The following is a 27,504-nucleotide window of genomic DNA, read 5'->3' on the forward strand; positions in this document are numbered from 1 at the left end:
CACTAGTCTCCGTCATGACTTGGATATCTTTCCACCGTTCTAGAACCTTCAAGCAATGTACGCCATCACTGGAATTATCTCTTTCTGACTCGTTCAGAGCAACATATTTACTATACATCCGGCATCTATACTTCTAAAGAAACTTCTAAGACAACATCTTTTTTCCCACCTCCAAAGTTTCTAAAAAACCACATACATTTTGGGAAGTATACATTTGGATGGGAAGTATAGTTCCAAAGTGACTTAGGGGGTAGGAATGACCAACAAGAAAGGAGCAGTGAATGAAGCTCGCTGAACAAGGTATACTAAGATATGACCAACATACATAATAATATCAAAAATATGAGCAAATTATGTGCTAAAATGCTCTTCAATTTCACATATATATTCATTCCACTGCTCATGCTAACCTTCATCAACAATTACATCACTCATTATAAGAGATCAGAAACAAACTCTAGATTCGCACAATCAAATTTTCAGCTGCTCCAACATCTGCATGTTTGCAGATTCTGCTGGAATATTCTCAGTTTTGGTATCAACTTTATCTTCCTGATCAGGGGCGCCAATAGTGGGCACTGGATCATCTTTGCTGATGGGAACAGGTCCGTCTTTTCGAACTGCTGCAGCAGCATAAACTGCTGGTGCTGGATCATCCTTGCAAATATGAACAGGTTCGTCTACTTGAGCAGCATTTTCTGCCGGTGCGGGATCACCTTTGCTGCTTGGAACAGATTCGTCTACTCGAATCGATGGAACAGCATATACTGCTGGTGCTGGTACTGGTACTGGTTTGTCTTTGCTGATGAGAACAGGTTCATCTTTTCGAACGGCTGGAGCAGCATACACTGGAATTGCCTGCCGAATATTGATCGGAGGAGCAACTCGTATAGGAGGGGGCCGCATTACTTGAGAGGACACTGCCGATGGTGGCGGGGAGAATACAGGTATTGCAGTCCTTATGGTCACTGGAGGTGCAACTCCCTGGCAAGATGATCGCATATGTCGAATGGGCACATAAGGCGCTGCTCCTGCTGCAGGGAATTTAGGGCGACGGGCCCATCGGCTTTCTGGTGTAGAAGAAAGCGGTGACATAATGGAATTGTGATCACCGCTGGCCGAAGCCATTGCGGGGTGCCTGTTTCGATGTGCTGTCTTTTGGCAAATTAGGGGAAGTATCTTTGATGTTGCTGGTCGAGGTTGAGGACTGGTTGGCCTTGGATTTTGAAACTGAAACTTCATTGGAAATGGAATCATAGCATTAGGGTTGGACATTGCCATCTTTTCCTTCAGACGGTAGTTCAGTAAGGCCCGTGCTATGGTGATCTGTTCTAGTTCATCATTGTTCTCCGGTTCAGTTGAAGAGCTTGCAGTTTCTTTTGCCACTGTCAATGAACAAAAATTATAGTCAAATTACTATAGTTCCGATCAATTCCGAAATGGGATGGCTACTCTACCAATTAAAGACATACTTATCATTTATAATATAAATCATAATAGAACGCACAACAACCATCAATAAGGCATTGTTATCAAGTTAACAATCAAACAAAAAAAACTTAGGCAAAGACATGGACATGGATGGAATTAGAACGGTGGCTGGGGCTTGTTGAAACTGAGCACATAGCGGAAACAATTGCTTAAGGCAGTAACAAATAACAATTAGGCAGGAAAATAATTGAATTGCAGTGTGGTAGTTGGAAAACTATCAGAAGAACACTGCATAGGGACCACATCTCAGCTGTGATTTGATCAATTTCCGCTACATTATAGCGCTATAGAGCTGCTATTTGACAACATTTACAAGGGGAGTTAAAAAGGAGTTTAAGGTGTCATAAAGACAGGCAAACTATATGCTGTGAGATAGGGTATTGGCAGGGTTTTAAAATACTGCTATGCAACTGCAATTGTGGCCACAGCATCATTGTTTTTGAAGTCTCCAGACCACAACACACCCACAATTGAGACTACATTGACCATATTTGACCTCAATTTTCTGCAATATCAAGGATAGAGACCAATATTTAAATCTTAGGTATTGCCGATGTTCCATTTTATGGCCTATTTTGATGGTATATTCATGAGACAATTGATGTAATGTTCCGTATTTGTTTCATTGAAGAAAATATTTTACACATAATATTTAGCCACTTACATTGCTTTAGAGACGACCAAGCTGCCATAGCTGCATTTTTCTCTGCTTGTTTCTTATTCTTAGCATGTTCGCCGGTAAATGTAATTCCAGCTAACTCTACCGTCCCAGTAAAAACAGGTAGATGTCCTAGGCCTGACCGGAAAGTTGTGTATTGCGGCAACGGAGCCCCTACCCTTTGTGCAATTTCTTGTAAGAGATTCTTGTACACTCCCGTCTCATCCTAAAATATCATAAGTAATTAGTATTCAAGCAGAAAAATCACCAATTACACAATTAACACATACCACACAATGTTCATAGATAAACATTTTTTAACACTGATAACCAAAAAAAAACACTGATAACAAAAGATATTTTGAAGAAAATGCTCATAGAATAAGCACAAAATATATCCCGTGAGCACATTTCTAAATTGCATTCCGCAACTACAATCACAGCCGCAGTGTAAAGGTTTTAGATGTCACTGCAACGGCATTGCAACTGCAATTACTAGCTGCATGTGTATGCATTTGGCCGCAATGTCAAGGTTTGCAGTGTAACCGCAACTGCAATTTAGAACGACGGCTGTAACTTGTGGTGAGGGAATAAGAGAGGCAAGTGTAAACATAAGCAAGAAACCGCAACTGCAATTTAGAACAACGGCTGTAACTTGTGGTGAGGGAATAAGAGAGGCAAGTGTAAACATAGGCAAGAAACCGCAACTGCAATTTAGAACAACGGCTGTAACTTGTGGTGAGGGAATAAGAGAGGCAAGTGTAAACATAGGCAAGAAATTGGAACCTATACTACATGGTAGGGATCCTACAAATTCCACTTTAGAAGACAAGTAAAAGGCCACAGAATCTATTCTTGCCTATTTATGTTTACAATTATTCTCTTCTTTTTTATTTCACATTATCAAGATAACACTCAATAAAAGGTGGTTAGCCAGAAGCAATCACATAAAGAGGAAAAAAAAACTTCTTTGCAAAGAATATACAACAAAAAAGTGGAAAGTTCAATCCCCTTTTAAGAAACAAATCTTAGTGTACATTTGATTAATAGTTAGTTTGGCAAAATCATAGTGTGCCACATTGACTATGACAAAAACGACATTTATATTTGGTATCAGGGTGAGTATGCCAAAACCACGGTGACCTGTGATTTTGCAAGAGTGTAGCTTTTGAAAAATCACGGTGGATCATTGTGATTCTGATATTCTCGCTGTGATACCAAACATATGCTACACTTCGGAACACCGCTATGATTATGTCAATTTTAGTTATTTCCAATTTTACCCCCACTATTCAATGACAATAATCAAGTGCAGCATCACCTTCATTGAACCAACAAAACAAATTAAAAAAAATCATCAAAGAAACCAGCATTGTACACCAACAAATCAACACATAAACATTCCATAATAAGTAAATACTCCATTTATCCTTAATTATAAGCAAATATACACTTTTCAGATTCATTAAATAACTATAATTAAAACCGGAAGGAGTACTAAACAAATGAAACAAAGGGCATTTATGTAATTCCACAAAACAAACGCAAAAACAGAAAAGAAACTACAGAAGTAGAAGCACCGACAGAAGAAAAAGTGAAAAGAAAAAAAAAAACTCACAAGGATTTTTGCAGCAAGAGAATGAGAAGGACCACGATGAGAGAGTGAACTAAGTGCCACCTCAGCAGCTGAATGTTCAGCTTGACGAAGTGTTGAACAATACTGAGGACTCTCAAAGATCTCACCATTAAAGTTAACGGTAGCTTTAAACCGCGGCGCGTGATCAGGACCTTCTCTAAGGCACGTGTACGAAGGAAGATTGAAACAGCTTCTCTGTGCTAGCTCTTGAAGCTGGTTCTTGTACATTTTCTCTCTCTATCTCTATCACCTCACTTTCTCTCTCAAGAAAGTGGGGTTAACGGTTAATGCTATGCTATGATATGCTATACGGGTATACCCACAACAGATCCGATCCGTTTTGGTTTATGGGTCGGGTTGAAAGGTTGAAACTTTAGTTTCTCTGAAGGTGAATTAGCTTCGGAGAAATCATGGGTTGTTACTGTTATGGCTTTTTGGGGTTTAGAGAAGAAAGAGAAAGTGAAGAAGGAAAAGAAGAAAGGAAGAAGAAGATGAAAATGAAAGTGTTTCAGAAAAAGGAAGAAAATGAAATTTTTTTTATTTTATTTGATGATATAAAAATATTAGTAGTAATGTTGTTACCAAAAAAATAAATTAATATTATAATGGTTATTTTGAAAAATGAGAAACTTATTTATTGCTTTGTTGTTTAGGAGTCAACTGAAAACGTTTGGTTGCATTGCATGGATGATGGATGTGATCTTGTCTTTAGGTTAGATTTTCTAATGTTTTTTTTTTTTGTTTTTTTGACTTATTTTCTAATGTTTTTATTTCGTCGGAATCTGTTTTTTTCTATGTAAGTGTACTTTACTCTTTAAGTTGCAACTTGCTTAGTGACATTGAGAATAAGTTTGATTTCTAGTTGTCATTTCCCGTGAAAGAGATTTTTTACCATTTCATTTAAATGTTTTTTGGATAACTTTTTTTTTTACTAAAGTTTTTATTCACTTTTAAATTTTAAAAAATGAAGATTCTTAAGTTTAATTTAGACATGATTTATTTTTTTGTCTTATTAAGGGAGACATGATAAACATATTAGATACAATGAACGGTAATTTGTTATTACTATTTTGTTATAATGATATATGTGTAAATGTGTAATGATGATTAATCTCTGTCGGAGAATCTGTAGAACATATAAGATAGATTTTGTTCTGGGCCGAGCTTAGAAGCTCGGTACACAAGCCAACGAGCTTGTGTAGTCAAGCTGACCCTTACCCACCGGGCACACCATAAATGCTCGGGATACCAACGGCTACTTCCCCATGGCTTCTGTAACGCCTAGACACCGGAATGATGAGCATTAACTGCGCATCATGGCTCCTTAGCCGTTTTCCGGCAGCCACTTGATGGCCATTAATGCCATCAAGGGCCTTGGCCCAGCGCTGGGGGCTATATATATGTGACTTCACTTCATTTGCAAGGTACGCATAATTTTAGCCAAGAAAACCTTTACACACAAACTGACTTGAGCGTCGGAGTGCCTGCAGGTACACAACCCACCTCCGCTCCAACAGGGGTCTCAAACGCTCTCAACCACCGCAAACGCCGGCGAAGTCGCATCATTCTGGTCAACACGATCAGATTTTTTTCACTCAATTGAATGTTTTTCATATATAGGAGTGAAAAATTGAACCATTAACCATTAAGGGTGTGTTTGATTTGTTAAAGGGTAAGTACTGGACAGAACAGTACAAGACAGAACAGCACAACACATGACAGAACAGCACAGAACAAACTTTTGGGATATTGAACATTTTTTTGTCTTATACGATATTTTGTTAATAAAATGGTATTTTGGCATTTTAGACAACTTGTACTGCGGACAAAAGTTGTGCTGTGGTTTAGTGAGGTACAAAAAATTCTGTTTTTGTCCTGTCCATTACTTCCTAGTTTTTCCAGTTCCTGAAACAGTTTTACAATCAAACATAGTACAACTACAGTTGTCCTGTCCAGTCCCTTATTTTTAGCGAATCAAACGGACCCTTAAGAGATTTAAAATTAAAACTCTTATTGCCAATGGAGGAATACATTAATACAATATCAACAAATTACATGGCTCAAATAGTTATAGGAAAGTTCATCTACTTAACTTAACCTAAAGAATTTAACTACTCATAGACATAATAATCATGATAGAAGAATTTAGAAAATTATACATATGAATAACCTTAAATTAAGCGCTTGAAAATTATTCTCAATGATGGAAACTTGCTCTCCTTGACCTTTGCCATCTTCAGCTCTCCCAATTTTCGTGTCTTTCTGCCTGAACCTCCATTTATAGGAAAAAAGGCGCACATGAAATCGCGTCATCGTGGCATGATATGTGTCTGAGATTTGCTTCAATTTTCTGCTTCTGATCGTGGCACAATGTAAAAGTGCTATTTTTCCTTTATTTTTGTCTCTTTTTATGCAATTTCTTCTAACTCTTGATAAATTTTCAAGTAATATAATTCCTCAAGTATTTGTCATATATTTTTACCTAAAATTACTAAAATACTATAAAATAACTATTAAAATTATTCTAAAAACATCATATAAAATCATATCATCAAGATGCTTTCACTATATATTGAACATCAATCTGTTTTAATTTATGGTGTTGGCTTGAGTCATTTGAGTATGCTCCTCTCAAGGTATTAGGTTCGATTCTTCCTAGTGCCAATTTTAGTGGGTTAAGTCCATGCAGAGTAAAAAAAACTCTGGCTTTAAATGGGGCCCCCACAACTAGGTGATGAGATTGGTCCCCTTGAATTAGTCGGTCCTAAGGCCGAATACCAAGTTATTAAAATAAATCTGTTTTAATTTAGGGAGATGTTAATGGACAATCTAAGAGCATAATAATAGTATAATAATGGCTTAATTAATAAAATGGTCCCTTAAAGACATTTTTGGTTTCATATTGGTCCCTTAAAGAAAAAAATGTCTAAATAGGTCCCTTAAAGAAAAAAAGGTCCGAATAGGTCCCTTAAAGACATATCTGTTAATCAGTTTGGTCCTATTTAGACCTCTTTTTAGGGACTAAACTGATTAACGGAGATGTCTTTAAGGGACCTATTCAGACTTTTTTTTTCTTTAAGGGACCTATTTGGACCTTTTTTTCTTTAAGGGACCAATCTGAAACCAAAAATGTCTTTAAGGGACCATTTTATTAATTAAGGCTATAATAATAGTAGTTTAAAATATATAGTACTCTCTTTGTCATATTATAAGTGTCACATTTGTATGTAATTTTAATTGCATATTTTTCCATTGTGTCATTTTGTTTTTGAAGCGATTGTGTCCCTCTAAATAATGTTATTTATTTTGAGATACACAATTTTTTTCAATAAAGAATTAATTTTTATTTTGCAGAATCTTTAAACAATACCCTTAATTATGACATCACTGATGGCAAGATTAATTTTATGCAAATTATCACTCCTAGACTTACCGTTGCTTAGTGTGTTTATTTGAGCTTCAACTTCTTTTTATTTTTTTATTGCTTAGTTTGTTTGTTTGAGCTTCAACTTCTTTTTATTTATTTTTACATTTTTATATAGTTTCCGAGTGCTTAATCACGAAATTCACGCACATAAAATGAAAATTAAAAAATAGTGAATCTCTAATTTAAACTCGCACTTTTGCATATCAAATATGTCTCCAATTTTCATTTGACTTATATACATTGAGTCGAGGACCAACTTATAATCTCTTAATAATAATCACATGGTCAATTGTTCAATTTTTCACTCTTATTATATATGGAAAAACTTAAATGCATAATTTTAAAAATAAATATTTCTATATTAATTTTTTTAATTAGGACGAATTGTTTGCGAGAATCCGAGTTCGATTCCAAATGAAAACAATACTTGATCAGACTTTACTTACCTTACAATCGAACTTTATATTATCGGACCTCTTCCTCTTAGATTGAGAGAGTTAAAAAAGTAGGATATAATATTCTCTGTTTTGTATTACATGTTTTACTTCCGCTAGAGATGATCTCACTTTGAAACATGGTTAAACATTAAATACACTGTTCTTTTGGTTGAAATTATAGGACTAATTGATATAATCATATCTAGTATGAGATAGAGTAGTTAAATATGGTGTGTTTTCTTCAATATGAATGCGTAGTTGCGTACCATGGTGGCTTCCGCACTATCAATCATCTTTTTGTAAATGAGATAATAAAAGGTGATATGATGGTTATGTTGCCACTTATAAAAAAAGTTATGCTAGTATATTCTTTCTTTTTTGTGGTGATGATGTTAGTATATTCTAATTCTAAATCTTTAATGGTTTAAAGTATTAATACATACTATACTGCTTAAAAAAAGTATTAATACATAGTTTTTTTTTAAGCAATATTATTATTAATACATAGATTATTTAAAGTTATTTTACCAATATACATTTATTTTAAAATATATTTATTTTTATCATAATTAATTAAAAAAAAAATCATACTAACATAGGATAATATTACATCTCAGGTAAAATATACCTAAGATTTTTTTAAAATAGTTACAATAATATAATAGTATATTTCTAAAATACGAGTATCCCCTTTTGAAAATAAAATAACACAAAAAATTAGAATGAAAATATTACTTTGTCCTTTATTATAAGAACATCTACAACAAAAAAATTGGATATTAAAAAAAGTTGTTGAAATACCTAAATATTTGTGACCATTAGTGATAAGTTATTCTTTAATATCTATGATAAATGTTTTTAATATTAATTTTTCATAATTAAAAGTAAATTGGTGATATTATTAAATAATATATAATTACATTTAAAAATTTGTAGAAAATTACAGTACTCCCTCCGTCCCAATTTGATTGACACAGTTGACTGTTGTGCACTATTCACACATATTGCTTTGACCTTGTTTTTCTACTAATAAACAAAAATAAATATTAACATATAAGATGTTGTTTGATTCGTCTCGATGAATATTGTCAAAATATCAAATTTTTATAACTTTTACTATTATACAATTAAAAATATTAACCATCAAAATTATGCATCGACATGCGTGAAACAACCAACTGTGTCAATCAAATTAGGACGGATGAAGTATTTAAAAACATTTTTTTAATAAAAGATTTTTACGATTTAAAAGGGTGAAAGTAGTACTATTAAAGTTCTTCATTTTCGGATAGGATTTAAGTGGGAAACATAACTTTTTGTAATCTCCGAAATTGCTGAATATAGCTTTTGACAAATTGGAGCAACCGAATCCACAATGAACTATGAAGACCAAAGTAAATGATGAAAGAGGTTTGGGAAGAAAAATGTTTGGTGTTATTATTATTATTATTATTATTATTCTTTTTCCCATCTAACTAAATTGAACACAGTCACCACCTTATCATCATCATTGATATGACGATATCCATGCATTTAATAGAGCATCATATTTTTGGTACACATAACATTCCATGATCACCTCTAAACCAGATTATAGTTTCAGTGCACCAGATACAGATACTGATAATTGTTTTTATCCATAAATCATCTTAGACCATATACAATGGCAAACCAAATTCAACACCACTTTTTCACTTCCCAACACTCCACATCATTTTCTCTTTCTTCTACATAATCATTCAATATTTATTCAACTTTTACTCTCTCCAATAGTTTTTTTATTCAACACTCTATCCCACCACTTTCTCTACCCCACCACTTTTTATTTCATATTCTTATTTAAATTTATATTTTTGTTTTTATGATTACATAAAATTACAATTATCGATTGAAATTAAATTAAAATAATTAACACTTAACGATTTATTTTTAAATTTTTTTGTAATAAAAACAAAATTTATTTAATGTAATTATACAATACAAATCATCTTAACTTAATTTAAAATTTATTTTGAGAATTGTTGGAATTTTGAGAATTGTTGGGATAATTAGAAGAATTGTTGGGATCCATTTCACTAAAAAAAGATTAAAACTTCAAAAGAAAGACTAATTAGAAAGATAATAATAGATTAAGATAGTGAAAAACTTGTTTTTTTTTTTTGTGTCCAAATGAAATGAACCAAGTCTCTATTTGTAGAGAAAAAAATCACGAATTTTGGTAAAAAAATAAAAAAATAATTTGCAATGAGATAATTGAGTTCAAAGTATTAATGTGATAAGAATCCGGAGAGCCAATCAGACGAAGACATGTGTCCTTATCTCTTTCTCTCTCCGCGTTTCACTCTCGCCCACTCTCCTCACCCGCGCGTGTATCACACGCGCCCTGCTGCAACCAAACAAAATCCGCCGCGTGGCCCCCTGGGTCAGATTCAACACCAGTTGAAGCATTTCATCACCCAACTCCTCCACATCATTTTTTCAACACTCTCTCCAATGGTTTCAATAGTTGAAACACTCTTTCAACACCCTTTTTTCTTTCCATTGCACATGGTCTTATAAGTTATATCTAACATGAATAGTGTTAGAAAGACTCTTTCGGCGGTTTATTCTAACACAGTGGCAAAGCTAAGACCAAAACATTCGGGTGGGCGGTGATAAAGTTGAATGAAAGTTGAGAGAGACACTCAATTTGTGACAGGAATTAAGTATATTTTAATAGTTTATTTTAAATAAATAGTTTTATTTATGTCAATTTACCTTTTTAGCGTTTGTGATTGTATTTAAAGGCATTGTTAGAGCTGTCAAATGGGCTAGCCCGAACGGGCCGACCCGAATGGCCTGATTTTTTTTTTCCAGGCTTGGGCCTTAAGAATTCAAGCCCAAATTATTTCCGAGTTTTTTAGCCCAGCCCAACAAAGCCCGTAAAAAACATGAGCTATCCCGAATGGGCTACGGGCAGCCCGAAGCCCGAATAAATTATAATTTTAAAAAAATATATAAAAACTATGAGTAAATAATGATGTTACATTTCAACTGGGCCAATCCAAAACATATAGCGCACACAAACACAACACAAGGGAAGTTGATTTGCGTCCTTTGCTTCCATAAACATACAAACTTTACTGCTTATTCCATTATTTCAAAATATTATTCTCATTACTTAAAAAGAGTCAATAAAGCAATTCATAAAAACTAAATGTATCCCACAATGGAACACATCAATGTCTAAGAACTAACAACTTGATTTTCATATCAATAAGATAATATAGATATTGTTTTTTTTTTTTTTTACGGGAGTTGTTATTATTAATGTTATTCTTTCTTATATCTTGATAAATATAAAACATTTTTCAACTAGTATTTGTTTGTTAGAGTTAATCTTGTTGTGTTTGATTAATAAGTATATAATTGTGTGTAGGAATTACTATTTGAACTTACTTTGTTTTGTATTATTAATACTACTATGTCGGAACTATAGAGAAGCTCTCCTCTTGTGTAGTGGTTTAGAGTTGTTATTAGAATTTTTAGAACTTGTATTTCACTTTGTTTTGTATCCAGCAGCCCTTATATGGGTGTTTTGTGCCTAAGCCTAACCCTTTTTTTTGTTTTTGAAATTGTCTGAGCCTAACCTTACTTATGCTATATCTTTATATAATTGAGCATTATTTTATTTACTGCACTTTGCTTAATTGTTGTGCCTTTTGTTGTGATATTTATACTAGTCCAGTTTTATTTTTATATAATAGGAACTGGTTTTTGGGACTATTAGTTATTATTTATAATGTTGCCGCATGTAATTTAGCACTAAGAGTAAAAATTAAATTAAAAAAAACATGGCTGACCCGGAAAGCCCGACGGCCCGTACCGGGCCGGGCTTGGGCATCATTATTTCCAGCCCATTTTTCATCCGGGTTTTTTAGCCCAGCCTGATGTAGTCCGAAGCTCGTCCGGGCCGGACCGTCCGTTTTGACAGCTCTAGGCATTGTGCCTCATTTTGAAAAGCAATCAATGAATGAATCAACAATTATCTTCTTCTCTTAAAAATCTCTCATTTATGTTTGCATAATCTAATTTGTACCGAATTCTATTCAATTCATTAGAATTCCTACTTTGAGACTTGATTATATCGGTTTCGTCCCTAAAATCGATTTACCCGTTACAATTGGTATCTTGGCGCCAACAGTGAACACAATGAAATAGCAAAGTAAAGAAAAAATGAAATAGAAACGATGTGATGATGTGTGGAATAGAGCAACAAGATTGAAAAACGCTGTTTGAAAATTTTAATTTTAGGTTGTTTGTTTTACACCATTTGAATTAAAATTAAAATCATGAATGTATTATAAATAGTTTTTATGACATTTCTTTGTAACTAATTGTTATTTTCGACAATTAAATGAACTTGAAACCGTCGGGTTTCATACTGGTATCACGGGTCTGAAACCAGGTCGAAGTGACACTCAAAACACTAAGCTTCTCCTCCTACTTTTTTTTTATAATAACAAAATGATATTCATTCATTCAAATTGATAGATTACATCAAATATAACCACATAATCAACATCGCTAAAAACATAAATGATGAATCTGCGAACAAAACTCACAGCATCCGAGTTAATAGCATACAACGTCAAAATGCCTACAACAAATAATATGATAAAGTTAAAGTCACCGAAGTATCCATGCCTCTGGATCTGCAGCGTTGAAGCCCAAATCATTGGTTGAATCTGTAATTGACTGAAGCCGATCTTTTCAATAGAAATCAAATGAACACCGCAACAATACGGGACAACAAAAACGTCGCACAAGACGACGAACAACACAACGCCGCACTCAGACGGCGAAATCACAAAAAAGAAAACACAAAAGAAAAACTTGATCAATGTGAAGATCACTTATTTAAATAAAAAAGAAAAGGAAAAACAATTATGAGGGGTGATTTTGGGTCAAAATTGACCCTAAAACCACCCCTCCTTAGTAGATCAAGAAAAAAAAAACTAGGTTAAGGTGGGGGCGGCGACTACGAAGAAAAGGAGAAGAAAGGTTTTCCTCCTACCCTTTTAGATGCTGACAAAGGGGGGAATTAATTAGGAAATTAAGGGGGAGCGCTAAGTAGTTATACTAATGTCTATGCTGAAAATGTTTTTCATCTATCTTTGTTTAGAGATTAAATATTTTGGAAAGTTCTTTCCTTTTGTGATGCTATGCTTATCTTCTTTGAAATTTTGCACGTTGTACATGTATAAAGCACTATTACCTCTGGTATTTGACCGAGGGTTATACCACAGTTTAAGTTAATGACTTAAGAGTTATAAAAAAAAAGTAAAATTATAAAATAAAATATAATTGAACTTAAGATTATACTTCGGTTTAACTAAATCACTATTAACCTTGGTTTTTGACGGAGGATTATACCCAGGTTCAACTGAAGCATTATTAACCTGGGACTTTGACCGAGGATTATATTTCATTTAAGTTTTGTCCTTGTAGTATATTACTATTATGCTGCAGTTTAAGTTAATGACTTAAAAGTTATAAAAAAAAAGTAAAATTTTAAAATAAAATATAATTTATCTTCGGTTCAACTAAATCACTATTAATCTTGGTTTTTGACGGGGGATTATACACCGGTTCAACTGAAGCACTATTAACCCTGGACTTTGACCGAGGATTATACTTCGGTTCAACTGAAGCACTGGTAACCCTACTATTTGGCTAACAGTTATACTCTGATTGGAATTAATAACTTAAAAAGTATATAAATAAAGTAAAATTTAAAAATATAATTTCACCTAAGGGTTATACTCCAGTTCAAGTGAAGTACTAAATTAATTAAAATCTTTTACTCAGGATCATACTTCGGTTCATCTGAAGCACTAGTATTTGACTAAGAGTTATATTCCGATTGAAGTTAATGACTTAAAATTTATATAAATAAACTAAATTTAAAAATAAAATATAATTTCACTTAAGATTATACTCCGATTCAACTGAAGCACTATTAACTCTAGTCTTTGACTAAGGATTATGCCGCTCACTAAATTTTGGCCACATTTATCATCATATAAGTTTTGGTCGCATTTTTAGTAGTTAAGTTTTGTCCTTGTAGTATATTACTATTATTTTTTCTTTTATTATTATTATTATTATTATTTTTAGTAACAAAAAAAAAATTCAAAAGTCAAACAAACAAACAAAAAAAGCAACACGCACGCAGCCAGCACCTAGGCAGAATAGCAGCACCAATTGTTTCCATTTTTGAAACCTCCATTTTTAATTTGTTTCCAATAATTGAAGCCAAATCTTTGTCAAGAATTTCTCCTAACCTTTTTTGTGTACTCAAACCCTAATCCTTTAGGTATAAATCATAGAGTGCGTTCTTCACTATCACAAACACAAACCTTCACCAGTCACCACCATTATCTTCTCTTCTCCATTCACCACCACACAAAACCAATTCACACATACAAAAACAAAAAAAAAGAAACTAAACCAAAAAGAAACAGCAAAGAGACAGAACCAATAAGCAAAAATGAGAAGGAAGAATCAGAACCGACGAACCTCCGCGCACCGCCAGCTTCCTCTTGATCGGTCAATATTCTTTCTCTCTTACGCGTTGACCTGTTTCTTTTGTTTTATTTTATTTTTTGTTTTGCCTTTTTTTTTTTTAGTTTATTTGGTTATATATCATTTTAATGGATCTGTTAGTTTGTCAGGGGGACTAAAACTTGTATATTCCCACCCTTTTTTGTTCACCCTTGGTAATTATAAAAAAAAAACCAGTAAAACCCAATAGAAAACAAATATATTGTTATTTTACTACTGTTATATTTTTATTACTTTATTATTATTATCATTAAGCAAAACAAAAAAAAACAAAAAAATAAAAAAAGGAAACAAGAAAGAAAGGCGGTAGCAATACGCAGATAAGCTAAGGCACGCTCCTCCTCCCATGTTTTTTCAACTCCAACTCCCCCTTAATTCAAGCATTCAATTTTTGTTTCTTTCCAAATTTGCATCAAAATTAAAGAGGTTGTCCCCCTCGTTCTTTTATCATTCAAACCCTAATCCTTTGGGAGGCAGCAAATTGAGAGAAAGAGGAACAAAAGAAAAAACACGGGAAGCATTCCACAAATCCCACAACAACATTCAAACACCTACATCAACCTTCCAAAATCTTTCAATTAAGCTAAGTACTACTCCACAAACATTTTAGCCGTCTTTCAACACCTAGCAAGCAGTCACAAAACAAGCAAAATTAGACGACATTCTCCACCCAAGCAAAAAACACATCATGCCAGAAAGAAAAGCAAAAACTAATAAGAGGGTAAAAAGTCTGCAAACACTACAACTCATTCTATACAACTTAGTGAGCAGTACTCTGAGATTCACAAAAACACTTCAAATCTAAGATTATTGAGATATCATCCAGGTAATAACTCATTTCTTATTGTGAACATGCATGAAAACATTGGTGTGTGTTGGTGCCTTTAACTATATTGATGTGTGTTGGTGCCTTTAATTATATAGTTAAAGGCACCAACACACACCAATGTTTTCATTTGTGTTCACAATAAGAAATGAGTTATTACCTAGTTGATATATATCTCAATAATCTCATATTTGAAGTGTTTTTTGTGAGTCTCAGAGTACTGCTCAATAAGTTGTATATAATGAGTTGTAGTCTTTGTAGACTTTTTACCCTTCTTATTGGTTTTGGCTTTTTTTTTCAGGCATGATGCGTTTTTTGCTTGGTTTGGGCGGAGAAGGTCGTTTCATTTTGCTTCTCTGGTGACCGCTTGATTGGTGTGGAAAGACAGCTGAAATATTTGTGGAATAGTACATAGCTTAATTGAAATGTGTTTGAATGTTGTCGTTGTGGGATTTGTGGACTGCTTGCCACATTTTTTTCTTTTATTCATCTTTCTCTCAATTTTTTGCCTCCCAAATGATTAGAGTTTGAATGATAAAAGAGCATGTTGGACAACCTCTTTAATTTTGATGCAGATTTGGAAAGAAACAAAAATGGAATACTTGAATTAAGGGGGATTGAAGTTGAAAAAACATGGGAGGAGGAGCGCGCCTTAGTTAATTATATCTGTGTATTGCTACGGCCTTTCTTGTTTCCTTTTTTTTATTTTTTTTTCTCTTTGATATTTTTTTTTTGCTTAATAATAATAAAGAAGTAATAAAAATATAATAATTAAAAAATCACAAAAGGGATTCAAACTCGTGACCTCACACTTGTAACTTCTCTATGACTCTATTCACTATCAAATGGGCAAACTCACATATTTGAAAATAAACGCGACAAAAACCAATATAATAATAAAAAGAGTGGCCAAAATTTGGCGCCAAACAGTATTAGTGATCAAAATTTGAGGCTAGAATGTCAAGGAATAACTTATAGTACAATGTTTATTATTTAAAAAAGAATAAATGCTAGAGGAATTTTATTAAACAAAATTATAGTACAATGTTTACAGTATTTGCAAAGAAATCACCATGAAAAGGGGCTAGCTCCTAGCAAAAATATTTCATTTTCCACATCTTTTATCCATTGACAAACACGGTTGCATGTCTTTATTGCCAAAGCCTGCATTACTCAATAATGTACAAACATTTGAGAACTGGTCAAACCAGAGTGGCACAAAAATACATGCAATTTGTTTAAAGGAAAACACAAAATTACAGAAAATCCTAGTAATTTTTTCCTATAAAAAATAAAGAGAGAAGAATAACATTGATGTGATTTGAAACATGCAAAAGATAGTAATGATAGATTCAAATTTGTAATATTTTGTTTTCTAACAGGTATTCATTGACAGTTAATTATGGATTATGAATGTTCCGTATAGGGAATCAAAGGCAAACTTGTGTTAACAGGTATTCATTGACAGTTGAAATATGAGATATCGAGAAAATAAGAGAAAATTGTACCTTGTCTGCAAGGGGATCAAAGGCAGCATAAAGCTCAAAATCCTGTGTCACCCAACATAGAAGAACTGCCACGAAAAAGGTCGAATGAGTTTCATCAATGTTCACTTGGTTTATCTTTTTATGGCATATATATAAAAAACGTCGTCGTGGTGCACAAGCTAATTCTCTCCATAGAATAACTGCTCTTTCTAAAATAACCATCCAAGCTTCTTAAAATTGAGAACAAAGCCATAAAACAAATCGTGAACTTAAATACCCAGCTGCCCAAATTTCCCATACACGAGAAAAGAAAGTTAGCTCATAAAATTCAAATGAGGATGTACCAGCTCACTGCAGACTCGGAATATTAAAAATATGTGTGAATTGGATTTCAGTAACTATGGATGTTTGGATTACCAGTGCAGAATGGCTTTTTGAGTAGATTGTATTTGGAAAGAAATAATTTTTTGAGAATAATCAACAAATGTAAATTTTCCCGAAATAATTTTATCTGTGTAATATTAAGTAAAAGGCTTAATTAGTAAAATGGTCCTTTAAAGACATTTTAGGTTTCACATTGGTCCCTTAAAGAAAAAAAGGTTCACTTTAGTCCCTTAAAGACATCTCCGTCGGTCAAAATGATCCTTTCCGTCAATTTTTTCAAAAATCTGTTAAGTCCACTATTACTAACAGTGTACCACCAACATCCAATTTTTTTTCTTTCATTTGTTCTTCATCTTCATCAACCCAGAAAATTAAAATCAAACACATAAATTCAGATTCGGAAAATTCAGATAAATCATCAAGTATGTTGAATATAGGACCTGCAAAGCTTCAAGTGTGCTGAGACAGTGGACGTTCAAATTATGTGTATTTGTATGCAAGAAGACAAGGGTACACCATACATACATCCAACAGAAGCACCAAAACAACAAGCAAGTATAATACTTGTAGAACTCACATTATCTTGAGTGATCCACAAAAACCCCAAGAGAATGGGAGCCAATAAAGGTTGCATTAACATTGGATGGGCAAGATGAAGGTTTCAAAATTCAGAATTTCAGATCTGGAACCAGAATTTTTTTGAGTGAAACCAGAAATTCAGATCTGAAATGAGAAAGAGTTGTATTTTTTTATTTTGGATTTGTTTTACTTTTTTTTTCCTGGGTTTGTTGTTTGAAAAAATGGGGGTTGTTTGATGAAATTGACGAAGGAGGGTGAAGAAGATGAAGAAGTACTAAAGTGTTGGTAGTTCACATGTAGATACAATGCACCTTACATATCCAATGGTATTTTTTCATAAAAAAAATCAAATGGTTTAAATTAAAAACATTAATGAGGTCTATGGTGGACCATCAATAATATTGGTCCACCTAAGACATTTAAAGTTAAAAAGTAACGGAAAGGACCGTTATGACTAACAGATGTATCTTTAAGGGACTTAGATGAGACTTTTTTTCTTTAAGGGACTATTTTGAAACCTAAAATGTCTTTAAGGGACCATTATACTAATTATGCCTAAGTAAAATTACCAAAAAGAAAAGTTAAATAGTATTATAAATGAGGACAAATTTGTAAAATCATGATCAATGTGTGTCAATGCATTTTGGCACAACAGAGATAGGGCACAAATAAATTTATATCCTGTTTAATGTGGGTTTCACAAAATACCAATGTCAAAAATGCATTATGCCATTTCCATACCCATACATATTATCTCTACCAAAATGAGAAATAGTTAAAATGAAGATGCACAGTGCAGATATCCATTTTATTTTAAACAGAAACTAAGTATGAGGTAAGAGCCAAAATATTTATTACCATAGTTTTCATCTCTTCTAAATTGAGTTTTGTGTGGTCCGATTCCTTTATCATGCATTGATGCAAAAAGTTTCTGGTAAGCTCTATACAGTCTGCAACAATTAAGAAAAGTTATACTTTTGACAAGAGAAACGCATAAAGACAACGAAAAATAAAAAAGGTCGTGGTACCAAGAGGAATAAAAAGTGAAAAGGTCAAGATACCGTTTAATAATACCTTTTCTGCTGCTGACGAGTACTAATTGATGATGAAAACTCTGAAGAGACATATTGATCCAGGTATATACTGCGGTATATGAAATGCCACAACCCAGCAGGACCTCCAATGCTATGATTAGCTTCCTTAAATCTTTCAGGAGAATCTGATGGAAGCATGTGCTGGCCCAAATGAGATACTCCAGGCTGAGGTATTGGTGGTAGATCCTCAACATGCATTCCTCCATCTAGCAAGGACCTCTGAACTTCACTAAGGACATGTGACTTCAAAAGGACCGTTTCAATACGAATCCTACAAATGTCCATACAAATATAATTGATAAACAGAAACATGTGATCTCTTTGTAAAATTAAGGTTTGCACCACCACCAACAATAGTAAGATTGGATTATAACTCATAATTTACCGGCAATCCTTAAGATGATAAAATGCATCTGAATTAGTGGTTAGCAACATCAAGTATGTGTCGGCCTGCCACAGATATACAAAGCACCGTCACGTGTGTCCTAATGTTAAAATAATAAAAATATGACCAATGCTACATGTAATAAAATCTAACTCACATCAAAATAGTGGATATAAGCATACAGAAATGCTGAAGGGTTATATCTTGGCAAGCAAATTGGAGAAAATGATTCTGACATCCTGCATAATTATAGCCCATGAAATTGAGTAAGAACATCTGAACATGCCGAAATAATGCTCAATAAGGAATCCATAGCAACAGTAAACGATTAATAATCAATGGCAACAGTAAATGAGCCAGACTGGATATTTACACAATGTTATAGCTAAATGAGAATGAAATTTGTGAGGCATCAAAATATTGTTCCCCTATCTAAAAAATGACCATTTTATAATGGAAGACTATTCAAAAGCTATTTAGTTGTGGAAAATTTTGGCCGAACTTCACACGTGAATATAAATTACTTTCCGATAAAAATAAGATTCATGAGAACTGGAGGATCATCTTGATCCTATATTGGAAACTTATACAGTCAAATTGAACCATCTGTCAGTGAGTACTAAATCTAAATAAAACCAGGTCTACTTGCCTGAACGATTCTGATGACATAACAAAGTTGGCCAGCAACAGCATATCATCTGGATGAAGGGAAGCTTTCTGAGCGCCAACAAGACTAATCACCTGCATTCAACCTTCAATGTGTTATTCTAAGTCATTTTATAAACAAATAGTAAAAATTAAGTAGAATCACACCTTGTGCCTGCACATCAGTGTTGCAAACAAAACACCAGAATCAGCAATGTCTTGCAAGACAGCACCGGCAGCTTGCCTTGTTGCATAAGAAAGAGGAAGGCAAGTATAGGCATGAAGAAATGTAGCTGGATTCCTGAAATAGCCAGACACTAACAGTATTTACTACGAAGACATAAAATAGAACGTCGGAAACAAGGCATGCTAAGAGCAGAGTAACAAACCAACTGAAAGAGTGGATTAGAGAAGAGAAGACGGCGTCTGTTCCACCAAGTAAGGGTGTCATATCAAACTTCGGATTCTTCTCAAAACATCTGTTTACTGATCTTGTTAATATAACAAGCATCTGCACACGCGCGGATAATACGAAAATGTCATACAACCACAACAACATAATATGTCCATTTAAATGTCCTATAACCACAACAACATAATATGTCCATTTAAATGTCCTAATTAAGCAATAGCAATTTCAGAAGTAATCAAATCCAGTAATTTCGCAAAACAACTAAATTATACCTGCCCATAAATTAGTTCCAACTGTCCCCTTAACGACTCATAAGGTTCTTCCGTGGAGCTAATGCAGACCAAGTAAATTGGTCCTTTCACAAGAAAAACCACCTACACCATATTTTCAAACCATAATATTAATAATAAAGCATAAAAAACTCAAGCATAATAAAAACAATAAAAAGCATGCATCCGATCAAACCTGATGCTTTCCAGCCCTCACCCATTTGACAGAATCACCCCTAACAAGTGTCAATTGCAAAATCATATTAATGTACATTAGTGTTATTATTCAATTATTATTCAGTTAATTAACAAGAAACATTAAGAGCCATTAAATTAATACTCGTTCTCGACAAAGGAAACAATTGCTTGCAAAGTAGCTGAAAATCCTGCAAGCTTGTGTTCATCTCCATACCTAAAAGTAAACAAAAAAAATCAATAACAAGTTCATGTGATTGTTAAGTGATGAATGAATTAATAAACAAAGCAAAAAAAAAAAAAACTAACCTAGAATATATAGGTTTTCCAGAATTGCTAAGAATAAAGAAATGCTTCTTCCTTTTTCTCCATGATATAGAACCATCATCCTGCACTTTATTCATCAATCAAACACAATATGATAGATAGATATAGAAATGCACCGACATAGTGATAAAATCAATGTATGCACCTCATTTTGGTGTCGTTTTCCAGGAATCCAAGAGGAATTGGAATCAGTGATCGAGATTTCATCGATTTGATTTTGAATCCTCAATTGTTGTTCTTCTTCAATTTCATCGTGTTCGATCTCAATTAAGGAACCAGTGGTGGCACTAGTGCTACCACCTCCTTCACCGGCGTAACCGCTACTACTAGGGCTTGAAGGGAGATCCATATCTTGGTCTGAACCGGTTGTTCTTCTCCAAGTGATATCTGAACCGGGTTCGGTTGAAGTTGTTATATCTATATCTCTTTGTTTTTCTTCTACTACTACTATTGGTTCTGGTTCGTTGGATTGAGATGATGATGATTCCATTGTGTAAAGAGAGAGAGAGAGAGAGAGAGAGAGAGAGAGAGAGAGTGAAGTGAGGAATTTGGAGTTTTGAAATTTGTTTTGTTAGTTTGTTTGTTGTTTGTTATTTACGCTGTCTGTCAGTCGTTGATTGCCGTGGCTCAGTCTGACCGGTTGGTTGGTCGGTGACTTGGTGCGTTCAGACGAGGCTACTACTATGCTCGTGTCATGATATTTTCTGGACCAGGCTAAGATATTTCTTTTCAAAGCCCAATACTACTAGTACCCCCCTCCCAGAAAATTCTTTTTTGCCCGTGCAAAACTTCTCAAACTTTTTTTAGTTTAAATATTATTTTTAACAGTATATTTTTTTTGAAAAATACATTCCGAAGTTTTTTGGAAGGGCAAAAAAGTGATTTCGGTGGATAAAAGAGTGTGTGTGTGTGTGTGTCATAAAAAAAGGTAGCTATTCACAATTTGAGAGAAAATGAATTTCGCCAACTGGAATTATGGTTGCTTCCTGAAGCAACATAATTTTGTCCAAATTTGACAATAAAATAGTATTATTGTCCTTTGTTTTAGATAAGTAAGAGTAACATATTAATATTAATATAGGAGGTAGAGTTGTAGGACCCAATATGAGTTTTTAAGGGTTGTACTATTGGAGTAAATAATTAGTGAGTTGCTTCAAGATGGTGTGGTTTCATGGGACACCTTAGGGTGAAGATCACCAATGGAGTTGCTCATATACATACTCATAATTGGTGTGTATTGCTCCTTCAACCCCTAAAATTGGGCATTTTTTCGGAATCATGTTTTATGTTGTGTATTTTATTTGAAAATATACCACCCAATATAATATTGTAGTACTATTAATTTCACTATTAAAAAAACTAGTTCAATCTGAAGGCTGAGAATTAGAGATTCAAAGAAGAGGTTGCTGATCATGCAAAGGTGTTGGCTGAGCTTGACACCACAAGAGCGAAAATCGAACTTTTCAATAAGGATATTAGGTGTGAAACTGAACATAATAAGGATCAAATCATATTACTCATTAACAAAGAGTGGCCAGTTTGCTAGACCAATAATGCAAAGTTGGTGCTTGTGATGAAGATATTAAAGTAAGCTGCAAAAACTAAAGGTTCTTGAGTTGGAAGTAGAAATGTTGAGACATGTAATTCAAGATTGCATTTAGAGATTTCTAACTTGACTCGAAGATTCAATTCTACACAAATCCTTACTATTGTTGTGAACCAAGAAAATGAGCGTCTTAGAAAAGAAATTGAGGACTTGATGAAGCAAATTTAGCAACTACAATTTGATCGATGTTCAAATCTTGAGGAATTAGTGTACATGTAGTGTTGAAAGATGATTTATAAACAATAACCAAGTTGATTTTTGACAAAATTTAGAGAATTTCATAGACATTCAACAAGTTGTTAATTTTGGGCCCTTTTATTTGATTTAATTAGTAGACATTTCTGTCAAATTCTTAAGGTATAATATGATTTGAGAGCACCAACGTTGAAGATGTGATTCAAAATCTCATAGTAGCTTCTAATAATAAGATACACAGGAGACATACACAATTTTTGTAATACATTTCCAAAGATCGAACATTGTTGTTGCCTAATTGACATTGATATACCAAAACATCAAGAGAATTGTTAATTTTAAATACTTATATATAATTCAACTCTTTATACAGTCGTGGCCTCTGTTGTGCCAGAATTGCTTAGCAAGAAGACTACTTTGAAAAGGGTGGCTTCATTTCATCTCAATTATTATGTATTTGAAACATAATTTATCTTTGTGTTTAATGGTTAACACTTAACAAGGTTCCTCTTTATGGTTGATTTTTATGCCTTTATTATGATTATTAGAATTTAATTTGTTGTTCTGAATTCTGAACAATGGCCATGATCCTTAGCTTAGCTATTAAGTAGAAGGTTTAGGATAAATTGGAAACTCACTCATCTTTCTTCCATGGCCGAACCACACACTCCACCATCACTATACATCACTCAAAATTCATCTCTCCACCATTTTCATCCTTTCGAAGCTTGTTTGAAAGCTAGGAGTTGTGAGCTTCCTCTTCTAAGGTAACTAAAACTTCTTTTCTTCTCCATAGCAGGTCAAGCTCTTAGAGCTTGAAGAATGGTTTTATGTCTTTTTCATATTTATGATTTAGTTAACTCCTAATGGAAGTCTTGTAGTAGCTATTATGAAACTAGTGTGTTAAGAGTAGTTAGATGGATATTCATGGTTGAAAACATGGCTTTCACAATAGTCAGTAGCTAGGCATTTGAGAAAATTCCAATTGATCAAGAACTTGAAGTTTGTCATGGTTTTATTAAAATTAAAACTATTCTATGACTTGTGGTACTTGCACTTTTCTTGTGTTTAACTTAAAGAGAAAAGCCCTAATTTATTTGTGTAAGTCATGTCTTCTTTAAAAGAAAATTTACAATTTATCAAAGACATGAGAGTTGCTTCTGCTGCTTTGAAATTAGACCCTCTGTAGCTTTTGAAAACATGTATTGATGTGGTCTAATTTTGAAGAATAAAAACAGTGAGGGTTTAAATCTACTTAGCTTAAAATTTTGAGTTACTTTGGAAAAGAAATTTTTAAGTTAAGATAAGCTTTTGATGATTGTTTTATACAAGTAGATTATTGGTTTTGGGAATGAAATGTTTGAACTAGCCATGTTTTATTGAGAGGCAGAGGCATGTATAGTATATGTATCATGCTTCTTTTCAAAACTTTCATGCTATTTTAAAAAGAGAATGATCATGGTTTAGAAGAAAACAATTATTTAGTAACTCAATTAAATTTACTTTGTTTGGAGATGAAACTAGAAACTTTTTCATTGCAACATGTATAATTATTTCTCATTGTGATTAGTAAGTGATTGTTTACACGAGCCTTTTGATCTTTAATAAGGTTGCTACATGTTAAGTTGACACTGCTTTATGTAAGATTTGCTTCAAGTTTTGGGACTGGTTTATGCAACATATTTTGGGTACAGCCTAACAGCAATGACTGTAGATATTATGTAATGAAGAATATGATTGACATTGTCTCAGCTAGTATTACAAAGAATTGATGGAGGTATTATATTTTTCTTTATCGACATTATATGTATTTTTCGTTAACCTCTCTTGATGTTTAGCAGACTGCTTATGCTTTTATGGTAAATCTGTATAGGTTTGGTTGGCACTTAATAAGTGAAATTAACATACAAATAGTGTAGATAGTGGAACCACATGTTAGATTATGAGACAGAAGTATTGATTGCTGCATTTTTTCTGCATAAAAAGAAGTATTGATTGCTGCATTTTTTCTGCATAAATGAGACTGGTTTTCTGTATATTCATGCATAAGAATGAGACTGTTTTGCTGTAAATTTCTGCATGAAATTGGGACTGGTTTGATGGATTTTTCTGCATAACAACGGGACTGTTTTGCTATAATTTTCTGCATAAAAAGAATGGTCGGTTTGCTGCATTTTTCTGCATAAAGGGGACTGTTTTCTTTGTTTCTTTTCTACAGAATTCTGCAGGTTGCATGCTGCCAATTGCGCGGGCGCACCACACCCTTCGTGGGGCGCTCGAGGCAGCAGCCTTTAGCTCACTTTGTGTTGCATTTTGTTCGATTTTAGATCATATAGTATGATACTACCTGAATGTATGTTAATTTATATATATATATATATATATATATATATATATATATATATATATATATATATATATATATATATATATATATATATATATATATATATATATATATATATATATATGAATAAGTTGATCATGTATACGTAATGGATTTGAGCCATGTATGTATAAGTAATTATATATTACATATTGTAGGTGTTCGATGATCCCACGTCATTAACAAAGGAGGAGCTGTATGAATTGCGAAACAGCTGGGCAAATTGTTTTCTTGACCTATATAATCCCGAGGTAGATTATGATGCCGATGACGAGGCTTAGGAGCTAGCTAGGTTAATTTGTGTGATGTTACAATGGATTCATATTAATTATGATGTTTTGAATTGTAATGACTTAGTATTTTGCTTGAATGTTGAATTAACATTTTGGATGAATGTTGAGATATTGTATGACATTTGGTATTTTGGATGATGTTGAATTTTAATGACATTTGATCATATTATGTAATTGTATTTTGGTTGAATGTTGAATTGTAATGCTATTTTAGTTTTTTTTAATTACAAAATAGGATTTAAAATATATATAAAAAAAAAAACGCAGGATTTTGAAAAAAAAATAATTAAATAAAGCTACTATTTCACATCTGGTGGACTTGGTCAGATGTAAAAGGGTCAATTTAATTAAAAAAAAAATTGGTCAGCTGAAACACGAGAACAGAGGTAAAAGGGGATAATTTTACATCTGGCGAAAGTCAGATGTAAAAAGCGTAAACTTACTACATCTTATACGTCTACCTCTGACTGGGTTCAGATGTAAAATGGGATTTTGGCTAGATGTAAAATGTGTTTTCTGTACTAGTGTGGGCTCTTTTATTTGATTTAATTAGTAGACATTTCTGTCAAATTCTTAAGGTATAATATGATTTGAGAACACCAACGTTGAAGGCTGAGAATCAGAGATTCAAAGAAGAGGTTGCTGATCATGCAAAGGTGTTGGCTGAGCTTGACACCACAAGAGCAAAAATCAAACTTTTCAATAAGGATATTAGGTGTGAAACTAAACATAATAAGGATCAAATCATATTACTCATTAACAAAGAGTGGCCAGTTTGTTAGACCAATAATGCAAAATTGGTGCTTGTGATCAAGATATTAAAGTAATTAAGCTGCAAAAACTAAAGGTTCTTGAGTTGGAAGTAGAAATGTTGAGACATGTAACTCAAGATTGCACTTAGAAATTTCTAACTTGACTCGAAGATTCAATTCTACGCAAATCCTTACTATTGTTGTGAACCAAGAAAATGAGCGTCTTAGAAAATAAATTGAGGACTTGATGAAGCAAATTTAGCAACTACAATTTGATCGATGTTCAAATCTTGGGGAATTAGTGTACATGTAGTGTTGAAAGATGATTTATAAATAATAACCAAGTTGATTTTTCACAAAATTTAGAGAATTTCATAGACATTCAACAAGTTGTTAATTTTAGGCTCTTTTATTTGATTTAATTAGTAGACATTTCTGTCAAATTCTTAAGGTATAATATGATTTGAGAGCACCAACGTTGAAGATGTGATTTAAAATCTCATAGTAGCTTCTAATAATAAGATACACAGGAGACATAAACAATTTTTGTAATACATTTCCAAAGATCGAACATTGTTGTTGCCTAATTGACATTGATATACCAAAACATCAAGAGAATTGTTTATTTTAAATACTTATATATAACTCAACTCTTTAGCCATAAAGCAAATACGGTCAATGATTATGCACCATAAGTGTCAATAAACAAAAGTACAATGATACATCCAAGACTGCTAAACATCAAACAACACCTCATCCTCAAAAACAATGACATTGTTAAAAACTTCACTAAAGAAACTCAAAGTTTAAACCATGTTGAAGAAAAAAGAGTGCAGTATGAAACAACAGTAAGCAAAACTAATCAAAGTAATCGAAAAACAAAAAACTAATCGAAACTTTGTAGACATGCCTACAATGTCATACCAAAAACTAATCGAAACTTTTGGATTTCTAGGCATTATTCATATTATTATGCCAAGCCTTTCTAGCATTTTTCAATAGGATGTCTGTGTTCGTTATGATCACCCAACAACAAATCCATTGTCGCATTCATTCATACAACATATTCTTTCAGTTGTTAAAATTAATTGATAATATTAGTGTTGATAGAAAGACTTAATATTACATAAATAATTGATCATGTTAAGTTAAAGATACCCATCATGACATGAATGTTTGGTGTAAAGGACGAACTCATTGCTCGCCACTGCAAGACCCAAACCGCAAAGTGCTGACTATTTATTCAAAATGTACAAATATGTGCGTGTGTGTGTGGAGAACAAATATACATCAATTAAAATAAATTAAAATATTTTGCAAACTTTCAATCAAACAGTGAATTTTATAAAATTTATATCGATTAAAACGTTATTGAGAGGTGTAACATTTGATATCAAAAACTAGTTGGTTATAT

General features: G+C 33.1%; 2 protein-coding genes and 1 long non-coding RNA gene across 3 annotated transcripts; 1 reads left to right on the forward strand and 2 right to left on the reverse strand.

Annotated features, from left to right (window-relative positions):
- Positions 1–177: 177 nt before the first annotated feature.
- LOC123919950 (double-stranded RNA-binding protein 2-like) lies at positions 178–4,466 on the reverse strand. The gene is made up of 3 exons (XM_045972009.1): positions 3,768–4,466; positions 2,156–2,375; positions 178–1,385 (listed from the first exon to the last, which is right to left on the reverse strand). The coding sequence occupies exons 1-3, from the start codon at positions 4,011–4,013 to the stop codon at positions 472–474; spliced, it is 1,380 nt and encodes a 459-aa protein (XP_045827965.1). The 5' UTR covers positions 4,014–4,466; the 3' UTR covers positions 178–471.
- Positions 4,467–16,013: 11,547 nt separating this feature from the next.
- LOC123919951 (vacuolar fusion protein MON1 homolog) lies at positions 16,014–21,650 on the reverse strand. The gene is made up of 14 exons (XM_045972010.1): positions 21,004–21,650; positions 20,841–20,920; positions 20,677–20,748; positions 20,533–20,572; positions 20,340–20,441; positions 20,045–20,166; positions 19,824–19,956; positions 19,660–19,751; positions 19,168–19,249; positions 19,011–19,075; positions 18,606–18,896; positions 18,390–18,481; positions 16,590–16,654; positions 16,014–16,245 (listed from the first exon to the last, which is right to left on the reverse strand). Exons 1-14 carry the CDS (start codon positions 21,346–21,348, stop codon positions 16,150–16,152), a joined length of 1,677 nt encoding a protein of 558 aa, XP_045827966.1. The 5' UTR covers positions 21,349–21,650; the 3' UTR covers positions 16,014–16,149.
- A 1,473-nt stretch (positions 21,651–23,123) lies between these two features.
- On the forward strand, positions 23,124–25,575 carry LOC123919952. Its single transcript, XR_006813369.1, has 3 exons — positions 23,124–23,426; positions 24,269–24,436; positions 25,204–25,575. It is a non-coding gene; the product is annotated as an uncharacterized LOC123919952 (long non-coding RNA).
- The last annotated feature ends 1,929 nt before the right edge of the window (positions 25,576–27,504 follow it).

The sequence above is a fragment of the Trifolium pratense genome, linkage group LG4 (assembly GCF_020283565.1).
Source record: "Trifolium pratense cultivar HEN17-A07 linkage group LG4, ARS_RC_1.1, whole genome shotgun sequence".
Taxonomy (NCBI): domain Eukaryota; kingdom Viridiplantae; phylum Streptophyta; class Magnoliopsida; order Fabales; family Fabaceae; genus Trifolium; species Trifolium pratense.

Coding starts and splice junctions, on each gene's coding strand:
- LOC123919950 (XM_045972009.1), bottom strand. CDS start 4,013: ATGTACAAGAACCAGCTTCAAGAGCTAGCACAGAGAAGCTGTTTCAAT. Junction 2,376..3,767: donor CTCTTGCTGCAAAAATCCTT/GTGAGTTTTTTT, acceptor ATGATATTTTAG/GATGAGACGGGAGTGTACAA. Junction 1,386..2,155: donor TTGGTCGTCTCTAAAGCAAT/GTAAGTGGCTAA, acceptor GTTCATTGACAG/TGGCAAAAGAAACTGCAAGC.
- LOC123919951 (XM_045972010.1), bottom strand. CDS start 21,348: ATGGAATCATCATCATCTCAATCCAACGAACCAGAACCAATAGTAGTA. Junction 18,482..18,605: donor ACTCGTCAGCAGCAGAAAAG/GTATTATTAAAC, acceptor TAATTGTTGCAG/ACTGTATAGAGCTTACCAGA. Junction 16,655..18,389: donor TAGAAGAGATGAAAACTATG/GTAATAAATATT, acceptor TTTTCGTGGCAG/TTCTTCTATGTTGGGTGACA.